At 34.1% G+C, this 18220-nt stretch overlaps 2 protein-coding genes and 1 pseudogene across 3 annotated transcripts; 2 read left to right on the forward strand and 1 right to left on the reverse strand.

Annotated features, from left to right (window-relative positions):
• Positions 1-3620: 3620 nt before the first annotated feature.
• On the forward strand, positions 3621-6814 carry LOC145570095 (zinc finger CCCH domain-containing protein 66 pseudogene; annotated as a pseudogene). Its single transcript, XR_014096393.1, has 2 exons — positions 3621-3772; positions 4355-6814. The product of XR_014096393.1 is annotated as a zinc finger CCCH domain-containing protein 66 pseudogene (transcript).
• Positions 6815-8823: 2009 nt separating this feature from the next.
• On the reverse strand, positions 8824-10566 carry LOC145570099 (uncharacterized). Its single transcript, XM_081629090.1, has 2 exons — positions 9498-10566; positions 8824-9399 (listed from the first exon to the last, which is right to left on the reverse strand). The coding sequence occupies exons 1-2, from the start codon at positions 10411-10413 to the stop codon at positions 9110-9112; spliced, it is 1206 nt and encodes a 401-aa protein (XP_081485216.1). The 5' UTR covers positions 10414-10566; the 3' UTR covers positions 8824-9109.
• Positions 10567-13459: 2893 nt separating this feature from the next.
• On the forward strand, positions 13460-18078 carry LOC145570098 (nucleolar complex-associated protein 2-like). The gene is made up of 13 exons (XM_081629089.1): positions 13460-13558; positions 13716-13752; positions 13866-13957; positions 14046-14111; positions 14192-14776; positions 15054-15356; positions 15533-15862; positions 15947-16153; positions 16343-16429; positions 16653-16747; positions 16825-16947; positions 17071-17383; positions 17797-18078. Exons 2-12 carry the CDS (start codon positions 13734-13736, stop codon positions 17345-17347), a joined length of 2184 nt encoding a protein of 727 aa, XP_081485215.1. The 5' UTR covers positions 13460-13558; positions 13716-13733; the 3' UTR covers positions 17348-17383; positions 17797-18078.
• Positions 18079-18220: the final 142 nt, after the last annotated feature.

Below are 18220 nucleotides of genomic sequence, written 5' to 3' on the forward strand. Positions count from 1 at the left end.
TCGAGTCATTGCAAGTAATATAAATTTAACAAGTTTTTTCTACAAGTGAGTACTTAGTTGGGGATGATATAGTTTGGACAAGAGGCGACAACATATTTTTTTTGGGATTGGTAAGGAAAATGACCTTATTAAGTTGGAACTTCTCACAGGTTCTTCGTCCTGGCCCGATTTAGCGAGGTAGGCACTTCGAGAGTAAGGAAAAGGATAAGAGAATTCCCACCCTAAAGTGCCTTTAGTGGATTTTGATCTCACGACCTCTTGATTGTGATGAGATGCACAGTTTTCCATTAGACTAAATTTTACTTAAGAGACGACATCATATGGTGGGGTATAGTAGCATATGGAATAGATAAACTAGGTAAACAACCCAATCTAAAAAATGAAAGAGGAAGTATCTACGTAGAAGTGAAACAGATGAGTGATTAGTTAAAAGCAATAATAATCAACTCTTGTTTGTAAACATTATTCTAAGTAAAGGCGGTGTGCATGCTTCAACTTGATTTGGACTTGAGATAATTAGTGCAATTAAACTAATCAAACACAAACTAGACATTTACAAATGGGGTTGTTATCGTTTCATTCGTATTTTGGAATTAATCACCAGTTCACCATCCACTTTTTTAATTCTTTCTATATATTGTTTTTATTAATTATTAATTTGGATATATTTATGTAATTTCAGATAAATTTAAACTAGATGAAAACCCATACAATACACGGGTTTTTAATACATTATGATTAAGCTATTACATTTACGTAAATGAAACATGTCCTTAATCCAAATGTATTAAGAAATTTTATCATTTTGAAATTAAGTCTAAAACTATGAAAATTTCTTTATTAATATACTCGTATGATGATAATTAATATTCAAACATACCAAAACATATAAGTAGATTCGTATTTAATTAATAACAAACAAATCCTAACATAAGTTCTATATAATCCATTACATAAAATGATAAGATGGAATGGCTTGTTTGTGGTTGTTAATTTTGACTAAGTTTATTCATTATTCATTTAATTTGCTGTCAATTCATCTAAATTTATTTTATTAATTAATCTTTCATTCTCACACGAGGAGGATTTTAGAGGAGAATTTATTCAATTCATATATAGAAGGGTTTTTGTATTCTAGAGAATTTTTGGACAACATGACCCACCCCTCTCTGCATTGATGTTAATGTTTTTTCCGTGGCGCATGTCCATCGTTCCCTATCAATATCTACGAGAGCTTTACAAGTGGTTCCCCCACCTCCACTTTTTATTAATCAAATTATTTTCTCCATTCAAAAATAATAATCACATATAAATATATATATTATTATCGAAATTTTCTAAAATATAAATATATCATGATTAGATTTCCATTCTTATCGTTCTATTAGATGGAATATTGTACGTAAAAAGAGATAAGAGGATGATAATGAAACAACTTTTATGAAGGGTATTGTTTTGAAAACTTGATAAATAATACTGTAGTATTTAATTGTCAAAGGACAAGGACAACGTGAGTATGTGTCAACTAATTCCGAACTTAGAAATTAGGAAATTTAATGAGCTTTGAGTACAAAAGTGTTTAGTGTGCTTATTGTCTATTTAATTATAAGATAGTGTTTCTTTTTTCTTGAAAATCAATTATTATTTGACATTATCAAGTTTTCAATGAGTAGAACTAAGCTATAAATATAAGGTCAGAAAATACTCGAATATGTTTGTAGACCTGAAGTCCTTAACCCTCCAATCTCAGAACAATGTTTACATTGATATTATTAACGGTCATATGAAGCATGAAAGATACCATGTAATGACACAAATGTAATTGACTAATTTTAGAAAATAAAAACAAAATATAGATATTTTGTAACATTACTCCATATAATAATTTCTCATGGCACATATTTAAAATTTTGTAATTCTTGTAATCTTGTATACATATAATAATAATAATAATAATAATAATAATAATAATAATAATAATAAGATAAATGTTACAAGAAAACAAATTTTTTGATACGTCTTCCACTATATGACACTATTTTTTTTAGGAAAAAGATGGGTGAAGGGTTTTATCATTGCAATCCCAACACCAATTTTCTTTTATTGAAAAGGTCAAATTTAATCATTATCCTACCATAAAATTATTGCAATATAGGCCATGTACAAATTAATCAATGATAATATGAAGTTCTAAGGGTGTGTAAAGTGTGTTAGTGTGTCTCAAATAAAAGTCAGGAGATCTACTAGCAATTTACTTGAGTTTAATTCAATCAAAATGCAAATTGAGTGAGTTAGATGTTATTTGGTTAAGCTCATACATAGCCCGAAATGTATATAATAAGTCACATTTTAGAATACATAGGTTTTTATATTAGAATTTTTAATTTCAATTAGACTAGAGATGAGTTAGATTGAATTTCCTATTTTATTTAAGGTTTATTTTCTCTCGTAAAAAAAAAAAAAAAAAAAAAAAAAAAAAAAAAAAAAAACCGGGGCTCAAATATAAGTGATCAGACCGAGCCACCCCAAGGTACAAGAAGCAAGTGTTAAAATAAACCCATCCGTTACTGTTATATGCAGTACTTTCATAAGCTAATTTATCCATGAACACGCATATGTCATTATAGCTATGTTTGGTGCAAATGGAATGTTATTATTTTACTTTGTATATCTCATGAATACAAATAATCTGTAGATGGTGAGATTTATGAATGAGTTTGAATTTCATCATCTACTCGTGTTTGTGGGATTATACCTCAAGTGACTTATGAGAGGCTCGGAATTTTTTAACTATTCCCTTCCTCCAATTTTAAAGGAATTTTGCTCGTTAACTCAGCCTAGTATATACCCTTATTGAACTAATTGGGGGCTTTGCACAACCTTAGCTAAGAAATTCCTAATTGGCAGGATTAAAATTTAAAAACCGAGGACAAAATCAACCGTACATCCATCAATTACCATTTGATTGCACATACAATTTGATCACAACCGTTGATTAACTGATAAATCTTGATACCCTTTACTCCGTATTAAAATTAACCCAACTAAAGCTAGACGGTTAATATTTATCCACGTCATCACGCAAATTCACCGGAAATGCCAAAATGAGAAAAAGCATGATAGTGAGAGAATCCAAAAGCCGGAGACTTTATTAAAAAACTAACTGACACGTGTCTGTTTTTCACTTGTACAAACTTAGATATTCATTCACCTTATGGGTCCCATCTCGAATTTCCCTTTTTTCCTCTCAAAATTAAATTCCAATTCCAATTTCCATTTACATTTACATTTCATTTGCATTTCAATTTCAATTTCACTTACAATTTCATTTGCATTTCCACAACGTACTAATGGGAAAAAATAATTAAAATTTTAAAAAATAAAAAATACTACGTTTAAAAAAACTAATCTTTTTTGACATAGCAAAAGGAGGGAAGAAATTTAACAAAGAAAAACAAATTAAAGAAAGAAAAGTCTTCCTTTTTTCTCTCTCTCTCTCTCTCTCTTTTTTTTTTCTTTCAGAAATAAAATAAAATTGAATTATAAAATTTTAAAAATATAATTGGCGTTTATCTTTTCACTTTACCGTCGCTTTCAAATGTGGGTTTGGTCTTCGTCGTTGGGCGGACATAAAAGGGAGAGAGGGGTACTAATCTTTGAGATGGTGTATTTGTTATAAAGGTTTTTCTTTTTGCCCATTTATTTCATTTGCTCAAACTCTCCTAACTAAGTTAACCAACTTTAATTCCTTCCCATTTAACAATTTCTTGAGGTATGTTTCTCATTTTTCTGTAATTTTTGTTTCTTGTTGCCTTTTTAGTGTTTAATTCTTTGATGGGTTGTTGTGAATTTCATTCAAGTTTTAATCTTTATGCTTGTTTGTTCATAAAATCCTAAAAGTGGTAGTGATGTAGACGGGATTTAATCCGGGTTGGCGGGTCTTGGGTATAGCCCGAGACTTGCCAACAAAGCTAGCTGTTACTATATGGTACGGAATTTTAGGTTGTGAGTTTTTATGGGTGGTGTTTGTTTTCACAAGTTGTCAAGAATCTGAACATGATTTTAGAGTTGATGTTGATTATTAAGTAATGAATTTTTAAGTTTTTGAAGTAATTGAATAATTGCTAACTTTGATTAGTTATTGTTGCTGTTGCTGCTGTTTATATTGCAATTTGGTTGTTGAGAATGAATGATATGAGCAATAATTTAGTTACTTTTTTGCTGGATTTTGAGTACAATGAATGTTAATTTTCTTGCTGACAAGGTGGTGTTGTCAGAAATGCTGTATATGATTACATGTTTATAATATTTGGAAGAGAATCTGAAAAAGGGTTTTTGTCAAATTTTTTTTTAGGATAAAGAGAACTTTCCATGTGCAGTGGCTCAAAGAGTAAAGTTTTAACTGCTAAGGAGGTGATGGAAAGTGAGGATTATAAGAAAGATTCAATCGAGGATGAACAGAAATCTGTACTGTTGCTTGAATTATCAGCAACAAATGATCTAACTAGTTTTAAGGATGCTGTGGAGAAAGAGGGTTATGATGTGGATGAAGCTCGTCTTTGGTATGGGAGGAGAGTTGGGTCTAAGAAGATGGGTTTCGAGGAGAGGACACCGTTGATGGTTGCTGCCATGTTTGGGAGCAAGGATATCTTAAACTATATCCTTCAGACTGGTGGTGTCGATGTCAATCGAGCTAGTGGGTCTGATGGTGCCACCGCCCTTCACTGTGCAGCGGCTGGTGGGTCCCTATATTCACATGAGGTGATCAAGCTCTTGGTTGAATCTTGTGCTGATGTTGACCGAGTTGATATTAATGGAAATCGACCTTGTGATGTGATTGCTCCTTGCTTCAGTTTCTCCTCGAAACTGAAGAGGAGAACCCTTGATATTTTGTTGAATAAAGGTGATCAGGGTGAAGATGCTTGTGGTGATCAAATAGAAGAGGGGCAACAACAGCAACAGCTAGAGGGTTTGTCACCCAAATCCTCGAGTGATGGGAGTGGATCAGAGAGGAAAGAATATCCTATTGATCCTTCTCTCCCTGACATAAAGAATGGAATTTATGGAACAGATGAGTTCAGGATGTACACCTTCAAGGTGAAGCCTTGCTCAAGGGCTTACTCTCATGATTGGACGGAGTGCCCTTTTGTACATCCCGGGGAGAACGCAAGGAGGAGGGATCCTCGGAAGTACCATTACAGCTGTGTCCCATGCCCTGAATTCCGTAAAGGCTCATGTCCTAAGGGGGATGCTTGTGAGTATGCACATGGCATCTTTGAGTGTTGGTTACATCCAGCCCAATATCGAACCCGTCTTTGCAAAGATGAGACTAGTTGTGCACGGCGTGTGTGCTTCTTTGCACACAAACCAGAGGAGCTCCGCCCCCTGTATGCTTCTACTGGCTCAGCTGTTCCTTCTCCGAGGTCATATTCATCGAGTGGCCCTTCGTTTGATATGGGCTCACTGAGCCCCCTTGCCCTTGGTTCCCCTCCTGTGATGATGCCATCTACTTCCACTCCACCAATGACTCCAACCGGCGCTTCTTCTCCCATTGGAGGGGCTGCTGCTTGGCAGAATCACCTTAATATCACACCTCCTCCTGCCTTGCAGCTTCCTGGTAGCAGGTTAAAGGCTGCCCTGAGTGTGAGGGATATGGACATGGAGTCTGGTTTGCGCCGGCAGCAGTTGCTGGATGAGCTTTCTGGCCTTTCTCTATCCTCTCCGACCAGCTGGAATGGGGAGATGGGAAGGCTTGGTGGTTTCTCCCTCTCCTCACCAACTGGGGTGCAGATGCGCCAGAATATGAACCAGCAGCTCCTTTCAAGCTATTCTTCTGGCATGCCTTCCTCTCCTGTGAGGGTTTCATCTTTTGGGATCGAACCCAGTGGCTCACCTGTTTCAAACCCAAGATTGGCTGCTTTTGCTAAGAGGAGTCAGAGCTTTGTTGAAAGGAATGCTGTCAATCGGCTGTCATCTCCTGCTTCTAATGCTAGTGTGATGCCTTCTCATCTCTCAGATTGGGGTTCCCCTGACGGTAAAGTGGACTGGGGTGTTCAAGGGGACGAGCTCAATAAGCTGAGAAAATCTGCTTCTTTTGCTTACAGAAGCAATGGCAGTAATACAGCTGGTAATCCCAATTCAATGCGAGCTCCTGGCGATGAGCCTGATGTTTCTTGGGTTCACTCTCTTGTAAAGGATGCTTCTCCTGGGAGCTCAAATCAGCTTGGATTTGAAGAGCAGCTGAGAGATCAGTATCATCTTAACAGTGGTATGTCGGAGAGGTTCCCGCCTTGGGTGGAGCAATTGTACATGGAGCAGGAACCAATGGCTGCTTAAATACCTGATCTTAACATTCAATTTTAGTATTAAAATTACTGAAGATTTTAGTGCTCATCTCACCAATTAGTAGGTTCAAGAAATCGAAGAATGCACCCGAAGGGGAAGTATAAGCTGAAGCTCAAGCAGAGAATAAAAAGAATTCTGCTGATACATTCAATAGGAATTCCAGGATAATTACAAGTAAAAGTATTCTTTTTTCTACATTAATTTTATTGAAGTTATTTATTATTATTTTCTTCTTTTGATATATTGGGAGTCTTGGAGATGGATTATTATCAGAAAAGGTTTTGTGCTGAAGGTAGTGATCACTATCTGCATCCCTATCTCCCTATGAAGATGGTTGCTAAGAAAACAAAAACAGAGATGTACTGATAAATCAATTGATTCTTATAATTGTATTATTATTTCTTATTTGTATTATACACAATATATGTATCCTTTCAAGTTAAATTCTAATGAATAAATAAATTAAGTTAAGTATTGTCTTCTTTCATGTTTCTTCACTTAGTATTACTGCTAATCTTTTCCATTGCTTATGTTTTATTTGATGCTTTATATACTCATGCTGTATTATTCATCATTACAATTATCAGTCAGTAATTATCAGTCAGTATTATGCAAACAGTGTTGATCACAAGGCAGATTCTTGCGCGTTACTCATCCGTTGTCCACAGGAAACACCACTTCCCGTTCATTAAAAGCATGTCAAGTCGGAAGCGTTCATCATGAACCAGAATCGAATTTTCGAGCTGGAAAAGTAACACTCTTTAATCTATACAGTCTGTTGCTCAAAAAAAATGTTGTTTCAGACAGTAAATGCCTGTTTCCTAACTTATAAGTATGCCAGTACATGTTACTTGTTCCATTTGTCTTTCTTGAGTAGTAGTTGTTTTTGTTTGATCACTTTATTTATGCAAGTGTCATTAAACATTCCTTATGACAACCAAAAAAGTTCTAACTTTGATGTGTAACTTTGTTGTTAAAGGTAAAACATTAGATCATTTAGCACCTAAGGAGAACTTATAGACTTTAACTTCACATGCCCAATTTTTCCTTATAGTGGGATGATCACTAATTGCACAAATGTTTGGTTGAGATTTTTTTTTTTTTCCCTTTTTTTTTTTGGGTGATGATGTAGTTATGTGGACCAGTAGTTATCACATAAAAAAAATGAAAAATATTTTAGTGTAGACAAGTTGGACAAAATTCCTTGGCTAATGGTCATGGTTTTATGTGGATATATTCAAAGTTGTGATTTGTGACTTATAAAGCATAAAGCAATGCTTGGTATTTTATACTTTTTCCTTTGATAATTGGATTAACAATTCTACCCCTCCTTTAGATCTTACAAGTTATAGCAACTCAAAATTGAGTTCAATGGTACTTTGATGTGTATTTCGTACTTGATTTATTACTCCGAAGCTCAATTAGGTAATACTCTAACCATGCTTGATTTTAAGGAAGTGTGTGTACTCAAGTATTATGCTATAAGTGTTTTTAACAAAGTGTGCATACTTAAACATTGGGAGAATTGTGAGATTAACCATAATTTATGCTCTTACTCATAAGTTTTAACAATCTTGTTAGAATTCGTAAATCATTACTCGAAACAAAATATAAACATGGAGTATTTACTATTGAACATAATCACGCATGCAAACCTTAATGAACCATCATCACTGAGTAGCTATAAGTTTGATAGAAATGACGTACAAGAAATTAGGAATTAGATATTGAATGAATAGCACAGACAACTTTTAGTGCTTGTAATTTGATGCATCACCATCACAATAAATACTTGTTACAAATTGTGTTAGTCATAACCTAGATTTTCTACCATGATGTTGTCTCAATGTTAGTTTGTTCAAATTCTTTTTTGAAAAATACATTTTCTACCTAATTTTGAACAATGATTTATTCATATTTGATAACAACATAGATAATAATGTTGATAACTAACCTGTAACTAAATTTTTTTTGTGATTGGTGACTTAGATTTATAAGAAGAGGTTGATTTCATTTTTCATATCATTTTCAATAATCCAATTAATTATGAATTCTTGGTGATTTTGACGGGATATTATTTGAATGAAATACTTTGATTTAAATATTCAACGTTTAATTATCATATGTGAAGTCCATTCATATGATAATTAATACTTAAAAACCCGTATTTTGATTGTTTTAGGGCCTGTTTACTTCAACTTAATTTCAGTTCAGTTCAGTTCAGCTCCTAATTTCCTTCTCTCATGAAATATTTATTTTAGCTCTATTCAGTTCAGTTCAGCTCCAATCAATTTAGTTCAATTCAGTTCCGCTCCAATTAATTCAGTTCATTTCAGTTCAACTTAGTTCAATAAATGTGAACAGACCCTTAGTTCATGAAAATTGAAAACAACACATATGACTAACTTATAATTCAAAATTGGTATCTACAAAGTACAATATTAACAAATCAAATAATTTGAAGTTAATCAAACAACGATAAATTCAACATTTTCCTTCATCAATTTAACTATAACTAATTCTATAATATATTTATATACACGCGATAGTGAAGGAGCATTAGGGTGGGGGAGTAACGGGATGCTCCCCACCTTGAACCCTCGAGTTAGAGATCACTAGTACAACAACGAATTTCCCTTACAAATTCGTTCACCTAATTAAAAGCAAAAAAAAAAAAAAAAAAAAAAAAAAACAACAACGTATACAAGAGTCAAAATAGTTTAAAAAAAAAAAAATAAGAAAATCAAATGGCTTGGCATTCAATTTATATAAGTTGATCTATTAATTCACTAACCAACTCGTCAAAAATTCTTTGACTAAAGTCTAATTCAGTATCTTCCAACTCATCAGCCTTCAGTAATATCCTGTACTTCCAATTTGAATTATTTACCTCAGCTTCAGCTAACGTGCATATTCTTTTCAACATTTCTACATTTTCATGTTTCTTGTAATCTCTTCTTTTTAACCCAACATTTCTCTCTGCAAAATTTTCATTACTTTGAGATGAATTGTTTCCCCTAACAGATTCAGACTCTCCCAATTTTGCATCTTCTTCTATCAGAAAATGAAAAAGGAAAATAATTAGAAAAAATTGCTCAAAATATGAAATATTAAAATTAGAATGCAAATTATATAAATATAAAAATTAATACCTGATGTTGTAAATTCAGGATCACTGATGAAGTCAGAAATATGATCAAGAACAGAAACTGGGCTAGAATTATCTGAATCACACTCTACTTCATCTTTACTTTGTCCCAAAAAGGTTTCTTTCTTTTTCTTTTTTCTTGATTTTTTTCCATCCAGTTCCTCTTTTTTGCTACTATTCGTATCTCTAATAGGAGAAAGATGATAACTTTGCTTGTGATTGTCAAAAATGGCATCAATTTTGGGAGAATTTTGAGGTGACAATTTCAAAGTAAGCCTCTCTTCATTTGAAAATACTCTGTTTTTACTCTGTTCATCTCTGTTTCTTCTCTGTTTTTTCCCACATTTATCTCTTCTCCTTCTACGCTTGTGCCTTTTAACACCCTCTTCCGACACTTCAACATTGGGATCTTTCTTTTTAAATTTACCCCTTTTATCAAAATTCAAGATGAAGAAATCATCGTCTTCGAGCTCGAAGAAATCGGGCGTTTCCCTAAATGAAACACAAGTCTTATTTCTCCTGTGCTGCCCCTGCATCTTCTCTGTTTCTCCTCTGAAATTTTCTGAATCCATTGATTTACTTCTCGGAATCGAGTCCGTAAACTTCTGATGAAATTTTGAACTAAATTCTAATTCCGGCATCGAATCCAAACCCATTAGCCTTGCTACTACATTAGGAGTGACTGCACCATCTACAACGAGCGTCTCAATCGTCGAGTAATGTTGTTTCTTGTTAATCTCAATTGGGTCAGATGGATGAGTTGGGAGACTCTTGGAACATAGAATTCTGCTTAAAACACCTGAAAAACATCCAAAGACATTGCCTTTACTTTTGCAGAGGTTTTCATTGAAAGAAGAAGAAGAAACAGAGGAAGATGAAACAGAGGAAGAAGAAACAGAGGTTAAAGGAGTGAGCTTCATTTTCTAGGGAGAGAAGATGATTAGAGAGAGAGAAGAAGAAGTTTTTGCTTAATTAAGGCTTTTGGTGTTGAAATTCAAGTAAAAGGAATGGGAACGTGCAGAAAAAAGAAAGATTAATGAGGGGAAAAGGAGAAATTTGAATGAAATTGTCATCATAAAAAAAAAAAAAAAAATAAAAATAAAGGAGGTAAGGGTGAAAAAAAGCAAAAAGATTATGTTGGTCTGTTGGATCAGTAAAAGAATGGTCAAAGTGAATTGGGAAATATTTTTTAATTTTTGTAAAGTTTTTTACTAGGGTTGGCAAAAGAATAGTGTGACTAGGCTACTATTCTTAATTTCTTATGGTATGTAGATGGTAATTTTATGATTAGTAGGTAATTACTCTATTACTGTCTCTATCTTATAAGACATTGTTCATTTTCTTTTTGATAATCAGGCCTAAATTATAAAAATATTATCATTTAATACATAAAATAATGTTTAATTGATCTTAATGTGTAATTTTATAATATCACTCGTAATTTTTTCTATAATTTTAGTTGATAAATAATTTAAGATGATGATTAAAGAACCCTCTTAAAGTTTGTTCAAATAATAATAGACATTGTATCAGGTTGTAGACTTGTAGAGGGATTAGTAAATAAATTAATTAAAGTTGATTAAAATGGGAAAGAGAGTTAGGAAGAAAATTTGAATGTTGTAATCTTACTTTTACATGTTTGATACAGTATGAAAAACAAAGATGGCGGGTTGATGATTTGAAAAAAGTGATGTGTATAAAATATTAAGATTCTAAAAATGCCCTTTGAAGTGTCATTTACTTTGTGGAGAGTTTGACTTTAATGGTGGAAAAATAGGGATAATTTAGTAATTCAAAGTTGAATTGTATAGTTTGTACTACCAATTAGGAAGTATTTTGCAACAGGAAGTTGTCTCCTTTGGCTTTATTATTGGTAGGACCTGGACCAATTATATTCTTGGAATTTCCAACAAGCTTTTAAATGGTTTTTGTCTATGTATGGTGAGATTAGATGAGGGTTAAGTACTTAAGTTTGTCCAATAGTAATTTGGCATGCTTGTTTAAGCTCTATTCTGATTGACTGAACTGAACTTAATTTAACTTATTGGAGCTGAACTAAACTTAGCTTATTGGAATTGAATTGAACTGAACTGAATATTTTATGAGAGAAGGAAATTAAGAACTGAACTGAACTTATAGAAGCTGAACTGAAAATAAGCTGACGAGAACAGATCCTTACTCATAAAGTCATAATCATAATGATTTGTCTAAGTTTATGTCATATTCAATGTTTTATATTTATATATTTGGATTTGGTATTAGGGTTGGAATTTGGTATAATGAATGAGATATCCAATTTAAGTTAGACTTAAATATTGAAATGTTGGCCAATTTTACAAATGATATGTTACATCTGTTCATATTTTTTGCAATGATTTGACATAAAATAGAGAGGAAAATTGTCTAGTCGTTGCAAATAATATGAAACGGAGGTAGTATGTAGGTTGGTTTGAAAAAGGATGAATATAAGTTGCAGTTTTATTAATACGAGTTATATTAGTGGTTAACACTCTCTTAATTCTTTCATTAATAAATTGTCAAGTTAGGCGCGCGAGCATATTTCAAAAAAAAGTCTTAAACCATTTTAGACTTGACTCCCATTTTAGACTTGACTCAATTGAGTCATGCTAAAGCACTACAAGTCTATAACTATACAGATCAATTCTAAGTTTCTGATTCATTATAGATTATCAAATCAACTATTTTGTTTTACAGAGTACTAGAAGATGTAAGGGTAAGAATTCAGCTGGTGCATGCCCTTCAATTGTTAAGCCTCCTTGCTAGCGCCCACCAAAGAGTGGGTGGATTAAGCTAAACACAGATGTTGCATGGATTTCCCCAGAGGAAGATTGGGGTGGAGGAGTTTTTAGAAATGATAAAGGAGAATGGTACTTTAGCTACTCACACAAGTACAATGCTCCAAATGCTTTGGGTGTGAGTTGTATGCTCTAAGGGAAGGACTTAACTTTGCACAAGCAATGCCTTTGTAATATATGGAAGTGGAAAGTGATGCTCAAGCCATAAGAGGACTGCTTAACAGAGAAGAAGATCATATACATCACGAGTTAGATGCAGTCATTATTGATGTACCATGACTCTTAACAACAACATGGTAATAGTTTTTAACACTATACCAAGAGAGCTCAATGCTTTGGCTCACTATTTGGCAAAATATGCTATGACTATGAGTATGGGTCATACTCCACACCATGTGGTTCCAACCAATGTTGTTGCTGCTTATGAGGAAGATATTAAGGCTTTTCAAGATTCCCCAGCGCCCTAGTCTTTTCATGCATGTCTGTATTTTGTCAACTTGGTTTGTAAACAATTTCTATGGTTATGTTTTAAGATACTTTGGTTATTATGAGTTTCGATGAGTGAATTTTGCTTTACGCATCTCTTTGAATGTTAAGATGTAATTAATAGGACTATGCCCAAGTAATATATGTTTCATTTTGTGTCAAAAAAATAAAAATCTAAGGGCTTGTTTGGCATCGTTTTTTGTTTTTAATTTTCTGTTTTTTTGAAAACTAAAAACTAAAAACAGGATACAAGAAAAAGGTGTTTCCACTTTTTGGTTGTCAGTTTTCAAAATTATCATAATTTTAATAAATTTGACTAAGTTTTTTATTCTTTATATGATATATATCATATGATTTTAAAAAGCAAAAGACCAAAAAACAGAAAACCATAGTGATGCCAAACGAACCCTAAGTTTCTGATGTGAGTATATTAAGGCACTTCAAATTTGATCAAATTGTATTCAGGTCGAGTCAAATTTTGACTATTGTCTTTCATTTAATCATTAGGCCTACTAATATCACCGTGGGCTTTGCGACATTGTTTATGGGCCGGGCCAGCCTTGTCAAAATACACCTCAATTAACAAAGCCCAATAATGGCACCCGATTACTCTGAATTTTCCTCCTCTTCATGGTTCTGATTCTGCTTCTGTTTCACTCTGTTAAACCCTAAATTTGAGGGTTTAAGCCTATTTTCCCCTCTTTTCCTTTGAACAGCTTTCAAAGTTCAAATCTTTCATACTTTCTTCCGTTTAATCTTCAAGGTATATTACCCAATTCAGCTCTTTGAAATTTGAATGTCAATTTTTTCGAATTTAATTCATACCAAAAAAATAAAAATAAAAATTGAATTTGGATTTTACCCAGAAATCAATAAGTTTCTAATTTGTGCTTGAAATTATTATTCTTTTTCTCTTGCAGCTTATTGATTCGAATATCATGGGTTCAAAGAAAAAGGGTAAGTTTATCAATTTGTTTTGTTTAATGCAAATTTTTATCTTCCCCATGTGTTAATTCAGCTAAATATGATGATTCTAAAGCTGGAATTTGTTGTTTGAATGTAAATTACAGCGAAAAAATCACAAAATGATGTATCAGATGAAGTGGAGGCTATAAAGGAAGCTAAAGAACATAAGAAACAGTTGGAAAAGCTTAAGGAAACGGTTAGAACTGTTCCTGATCTTTGTTTTTGTTCATGAAATTAGTTTAATTGAATAATTAGGAACTAATTGATCATTAGTTTTGCTGCAGCAACCTGAATTTTATGAGTATCTGAAAGAGGTGGACAAAGAGCTTCTAGAGTTTGATGCTGATGATGTGAGTTTTACTATATGCTGAATACATTACCTTGTAAATAATTATTGGTTGTGGTTTTTAAAGTAGTGTTATTTGGGCAGGATGATGTTAAAATCGGCGATGATGATGCTGAAACTGATCTTGATGATACCGGAATTGATGATGAGGGGGATTTGGATGATAGTGATGTTGAGAAGGCGGTTGTTGGGTCCAAAAAGGGAGAACAATCGGTTCGAGCTATTATCACAATGGAAATGGTTGAATCCTGGTGTAAGGGTATTCAGGAAAATGAGAAAATTGCTCCTGTTCGGTCTTTGCTTAAAGCCTTTAGGGTAGCTTGTCATCTTGCAGAAGAAAGTGATGAAAAATCTTCAGAAAGATTAACCACAATGTCTAAGGCTGTTATGAACAAAGTTATGGTAGAAACTTTGACTAATATGGACGGGATTCTTCGTAACTTGATGAATCTTCCTGCTTATGGAGGAAAGAAAGAGAAGTTGATTGAGGTAAAGAGCACAAAAAATTGGAAGAAATACCAACATTTGGTGAAGTCATATCTTGGAAATACACTGCATGCTTTGAACCAAATGACGGATGCAAAGGATATCTCATTTACTTTGAAGCATTTAACTAGATCATCATTGTTCTTTGCTGCTTTTCCAGCCTTTCTGAGGAAGTATGTTAAGGTATACCCTAACTCTTTCAGAATGTTTATTACGTTACAAGGAGTTTATTGTTCTTTAGCTTCCCTCCTTTTGGCTTAGATATTTAAAATGCAAATGCAAATTGCTATCTGTGATCTCTTTGTATAGAGAACTTCATTAAATGATGTGATCATTTCCCTTTACACTTGGGCGATCTGATTGAACCTTTTCTGTATTTTAATATAGGAAATTTCATATTCTTCTATTAATTGTTCATTGACTATGTATTTGTGAAATCAATCTTTGCAATTTTTGACAGGTTGCTCTGCATTTTTGGGGCACAGGAAGCCGAGAGCTTTCTTTTGCATCCTTTTGGTTCCTTAGAACTCTATGTGTCCAGCTTGGGTCTGATTGTTTGGATGAGTGCTTTAAAGGGTTATACAAAGCTTATGTCATGAACTGCCAGTTTGTAAATGCAACGAAGTTGCAGCACATCCAATTTTTGAGGCAATTGTTTGTTGAATTTATGTTGGTGGACCTTCCTACAGCATACCAGCATGCTTTTATCTTCATTCGACAATTAGCGATGATTTTACGAGAGGCATTGAACATGAAGACAAAGGTTAGTCTTTTTGCCCAAATTACTCTTGATTCAGAAGTATTTTCAATTTTTCTTTGATGCTACATGCCTCATTGTTTGTGAATTTTAAACCGCTCTTCTTGAACTAATTTGAAAGATTTATTCTTGAGATGGATGCTTACACTTGTGTTACTTCTGCTGTTATTTTTTTTTTGTAGGAATCTTTCAGGAAGGTTTATGAGTGGAAGTATATCAATTGTCTTGAGCTCTGGACTGTAGCAATCCGCAAATATGGCCTGGAACCTGACTTCAAACCCCTTGCTTATCCATTGACTCAAATAATTTCTGGAGTGGCCCGTTTAGTTCCAACTGCCCGGTACTTCCCTCTTCGCATGCGTTGTGTTAAAATGCTCAACTGTATTGCTGCTGCAACTGACACTTTCATACCAGTTTCCATGCTACTCTTGGATATGTTAGAGATGAAAGAATTGAACTGTCCACCTACTGGAGGTGTTGGCAAACCTGCTGACTTGCGGACAGTACTTAAGGTACAGTATTCTTTTCTTGGGTGCTCCACACTGTGTCATGCAATTTTTTGGGTCTGTTTTAAATTGTAGATTCCGTTTTCATAGGTCAGCAAACAAGCGCTCAAGACTCGGTCATTTCAGGAGGCATGTGTGTCTTCTGTGATTGACGAATTGGGTGAACATTTGGCTCAATGGAGCTATTCTGTAGCTTTCTTTGAATTATCTTTTATACCAGCAGTTAGATTGCGTAATTTTTGCAAAGGCACCAAAGTTGAGAGGTTCCGCAAAGACATGAAAGAGCTTATTCGACAGGTATGTAGTCTGTGAAAAATAATAGTAGTTTGGAAGAGTTGGAACACGGCATATGGCTCATAAAACAGTGATATATGGAGTAGCATGTATTAGTTTCTTATTAATTTCTGTTTCTTGATTTTCCTTTTTTCCCTCTCATGCTTACACTGACGATGTGCTAACTGTATATGGTTTCACTTTATGCTGCAGATTGAGGCAAACTCAGAATTTACAAACAAAAAACGAGCAACAATCACTTTCTTGCCAAGTGATCTAGCTACATCATCTTTCCTCGACGTAAGCTATTGTGTATTCTTTATTTGCATGCAGCCGAATTCATGAATACATTAAATGTAACATATATCAAAGAGTAGACATTCCTATATGTTAATATATTTCACCCTTGGGTTGGCTCAAAGATTATGAATAGGGCACTGGGTTATTTATTTGTCTATTGTGTCACTTCATTTTCTACCATGAGCTTCCCATGTAATATATGTGGCTTTCTTGGTTCTTTTAGGAGGAGAAGCAGTCTGGTGCTAGCCCCTTGTCGAAATATGTTGCTACATTACGCCAAAAAGCTCAACAGAGGAATGTCTCTCTAACAGAATCCAGGTTCACCACTCTGCTTGTTAAATATGCTTCGTATATTTCTTCCATGAGAAAAACACTAATTTTATCGTATCATCCAGTGTCCTTTATGGTGCCGAGCCATCCTTATCTGATAAAATGCTAGCAGAAAGTGATGAAGAAGATGAAGGAGATGAAGGTGGAGCAGTCTTTAATTCCTTCTATTTACAACAGAAAGAAACAAGGTATGACCTTTTTTTTTCTTAAGTATGAGTATGACCTTGTATGAGCTTATTATTACATGACACATTCTCCAGGACTGTAGTGTTTTTTTTTTTTCACCATTCATGGTTTGTTTGCATTGACAGGGAGAAGCCTCCTGAGGTAGAGAAAAAGCAGAAAAACAAGAAGAAACCGAAGAGCTTGCAACAAGAAGCAATTGAGGAGGACATTGTGGAGGATTTGGTGCTAAGTTCAGATGAAGAAGATGAACCCGTGGATGACTCTCCTCTTCCTGAAGAAACTGATGAAATAGAAATGGAGACCCCGAAAAAGAAAAATAAGCAAAAAACTGCCGCTGATGGTTCAGTGAAGAAAGTACGAGTAAGCAAGAAGGGGGGAAAGAAGAGAAAGCGAGGTCATTAGTCATAATACTGAGGCAGAGCATATAACATCACTCAGGTTTTTGTCACTGGTTCTCTTTTTTTTTTTTTTTCTCCCTGGATGTTTAGCTGGTTGTTCTTCTGTCATTTATCATCTACCTAGCTTGATTTAATTGTGTAATAAAACATCTTTTAATTTCAACTGGTCCGGAGTAAGACTATATTTGGGCTTACTTTTTTAGATTCTATCGATGGCGCTAAAATTCATACTAGGCTGTCGTGGTGGTGGTTCTTGCGGTTTTAGTCAGCAACATTCATTTGAGTATTTTCCTAGGTGAAGGCTACGGCATGCACCATTATTATGGTAGATGGCTGACAATTTGACATGTTTTTGGTGCTTTTGTGCTGGGAGGATCACTTCCTTTTGGAAAGCAAGCCAATTTTTTTACTCTTCGACTAGACTTAGATGATTTTTTTTTTCTTTATTTGCAGAAGTTGGCATTTTTGTCAAGAGAAGAGAGGAAAGCTGACAGTGGATTACTGAGAAAGACATTGTTGAGGACCTGTTCCGAATTTGTGTGAAATCATAAGCCGAATTAAAAAACTCCGGACAACTGATCGAGGATGCTGCAGTCTGAATTTGGTCTTGGGGATTGGTAAAACAAGAACACGTGCTACAACTTTTTTAACAAGTAAACCAAACACCGGGCATAACAATTGCCTGCAGTACACTGGATATCTACACCTTTAGCCAAGTACCGGCTTTGAGTTTTAATGAACTAGTAAAGAGGGAAATTTGAACAGAAGTGATATTTAATGAAGTTCTGACTTCAAATTTTTGCTGGAAAACTATCTGGCTATGGTTTCATTGCATCAATGTTTCAATCTTTTTTTTTTTTTTTTTTTTTTTTTTTTT

Source organism: Chenopodium album, chromosome 12, assembly GCF_948465745.1.
Source record: "Chenopodium album chromosome 12, dcCheAlbu1.1, whole genome shotgun sequence".
NCBI lineage: Eukaryota > Viridiplantae > Streptophyta > Magnoliopsida > Caryophyllales > Amaranthaceae > Chenopodium > Chenopodium album.

What these genes read in the sequence shown, in the direction of transcription:
- LOC145570099 (XM_081629090.1), bottom strand. Translation starts at nt 10,413, where the DNA reads ATGAAGCTCACTCCTTTAACCTCTGTTTCTTCTTCCTCTGTTTCATCT. An exon ending in TCCTGAATTTACAACATCAG is followed by an intron (nt 9,400 to 9,497) that starts GTATTAATTTTT and finishes ATTTTCTGATAG; the next exon opens with AAGAAGATGCAAAATTGGGA.
- LOC145570098 (XM_081629089.1), top strand. An exon ending in GTCTCTCTAACAGAATCCAG is followed by an intron (nt 16,748 to 16,824) that starts GTTCACCACTCT and finishes CGTATCATCCAG; the next exon opens with TGTCCTTTATGGTGCCGAGC. An exon ending in TTACAACAGAAAGAAACAAG is followed by an intron (nt 16,948 to 17,070) that starts GTATGACCTTTT and finishes TTGCATTGACAG; the next exon opens with GGAGAAGCCTCCTGAGGTAG.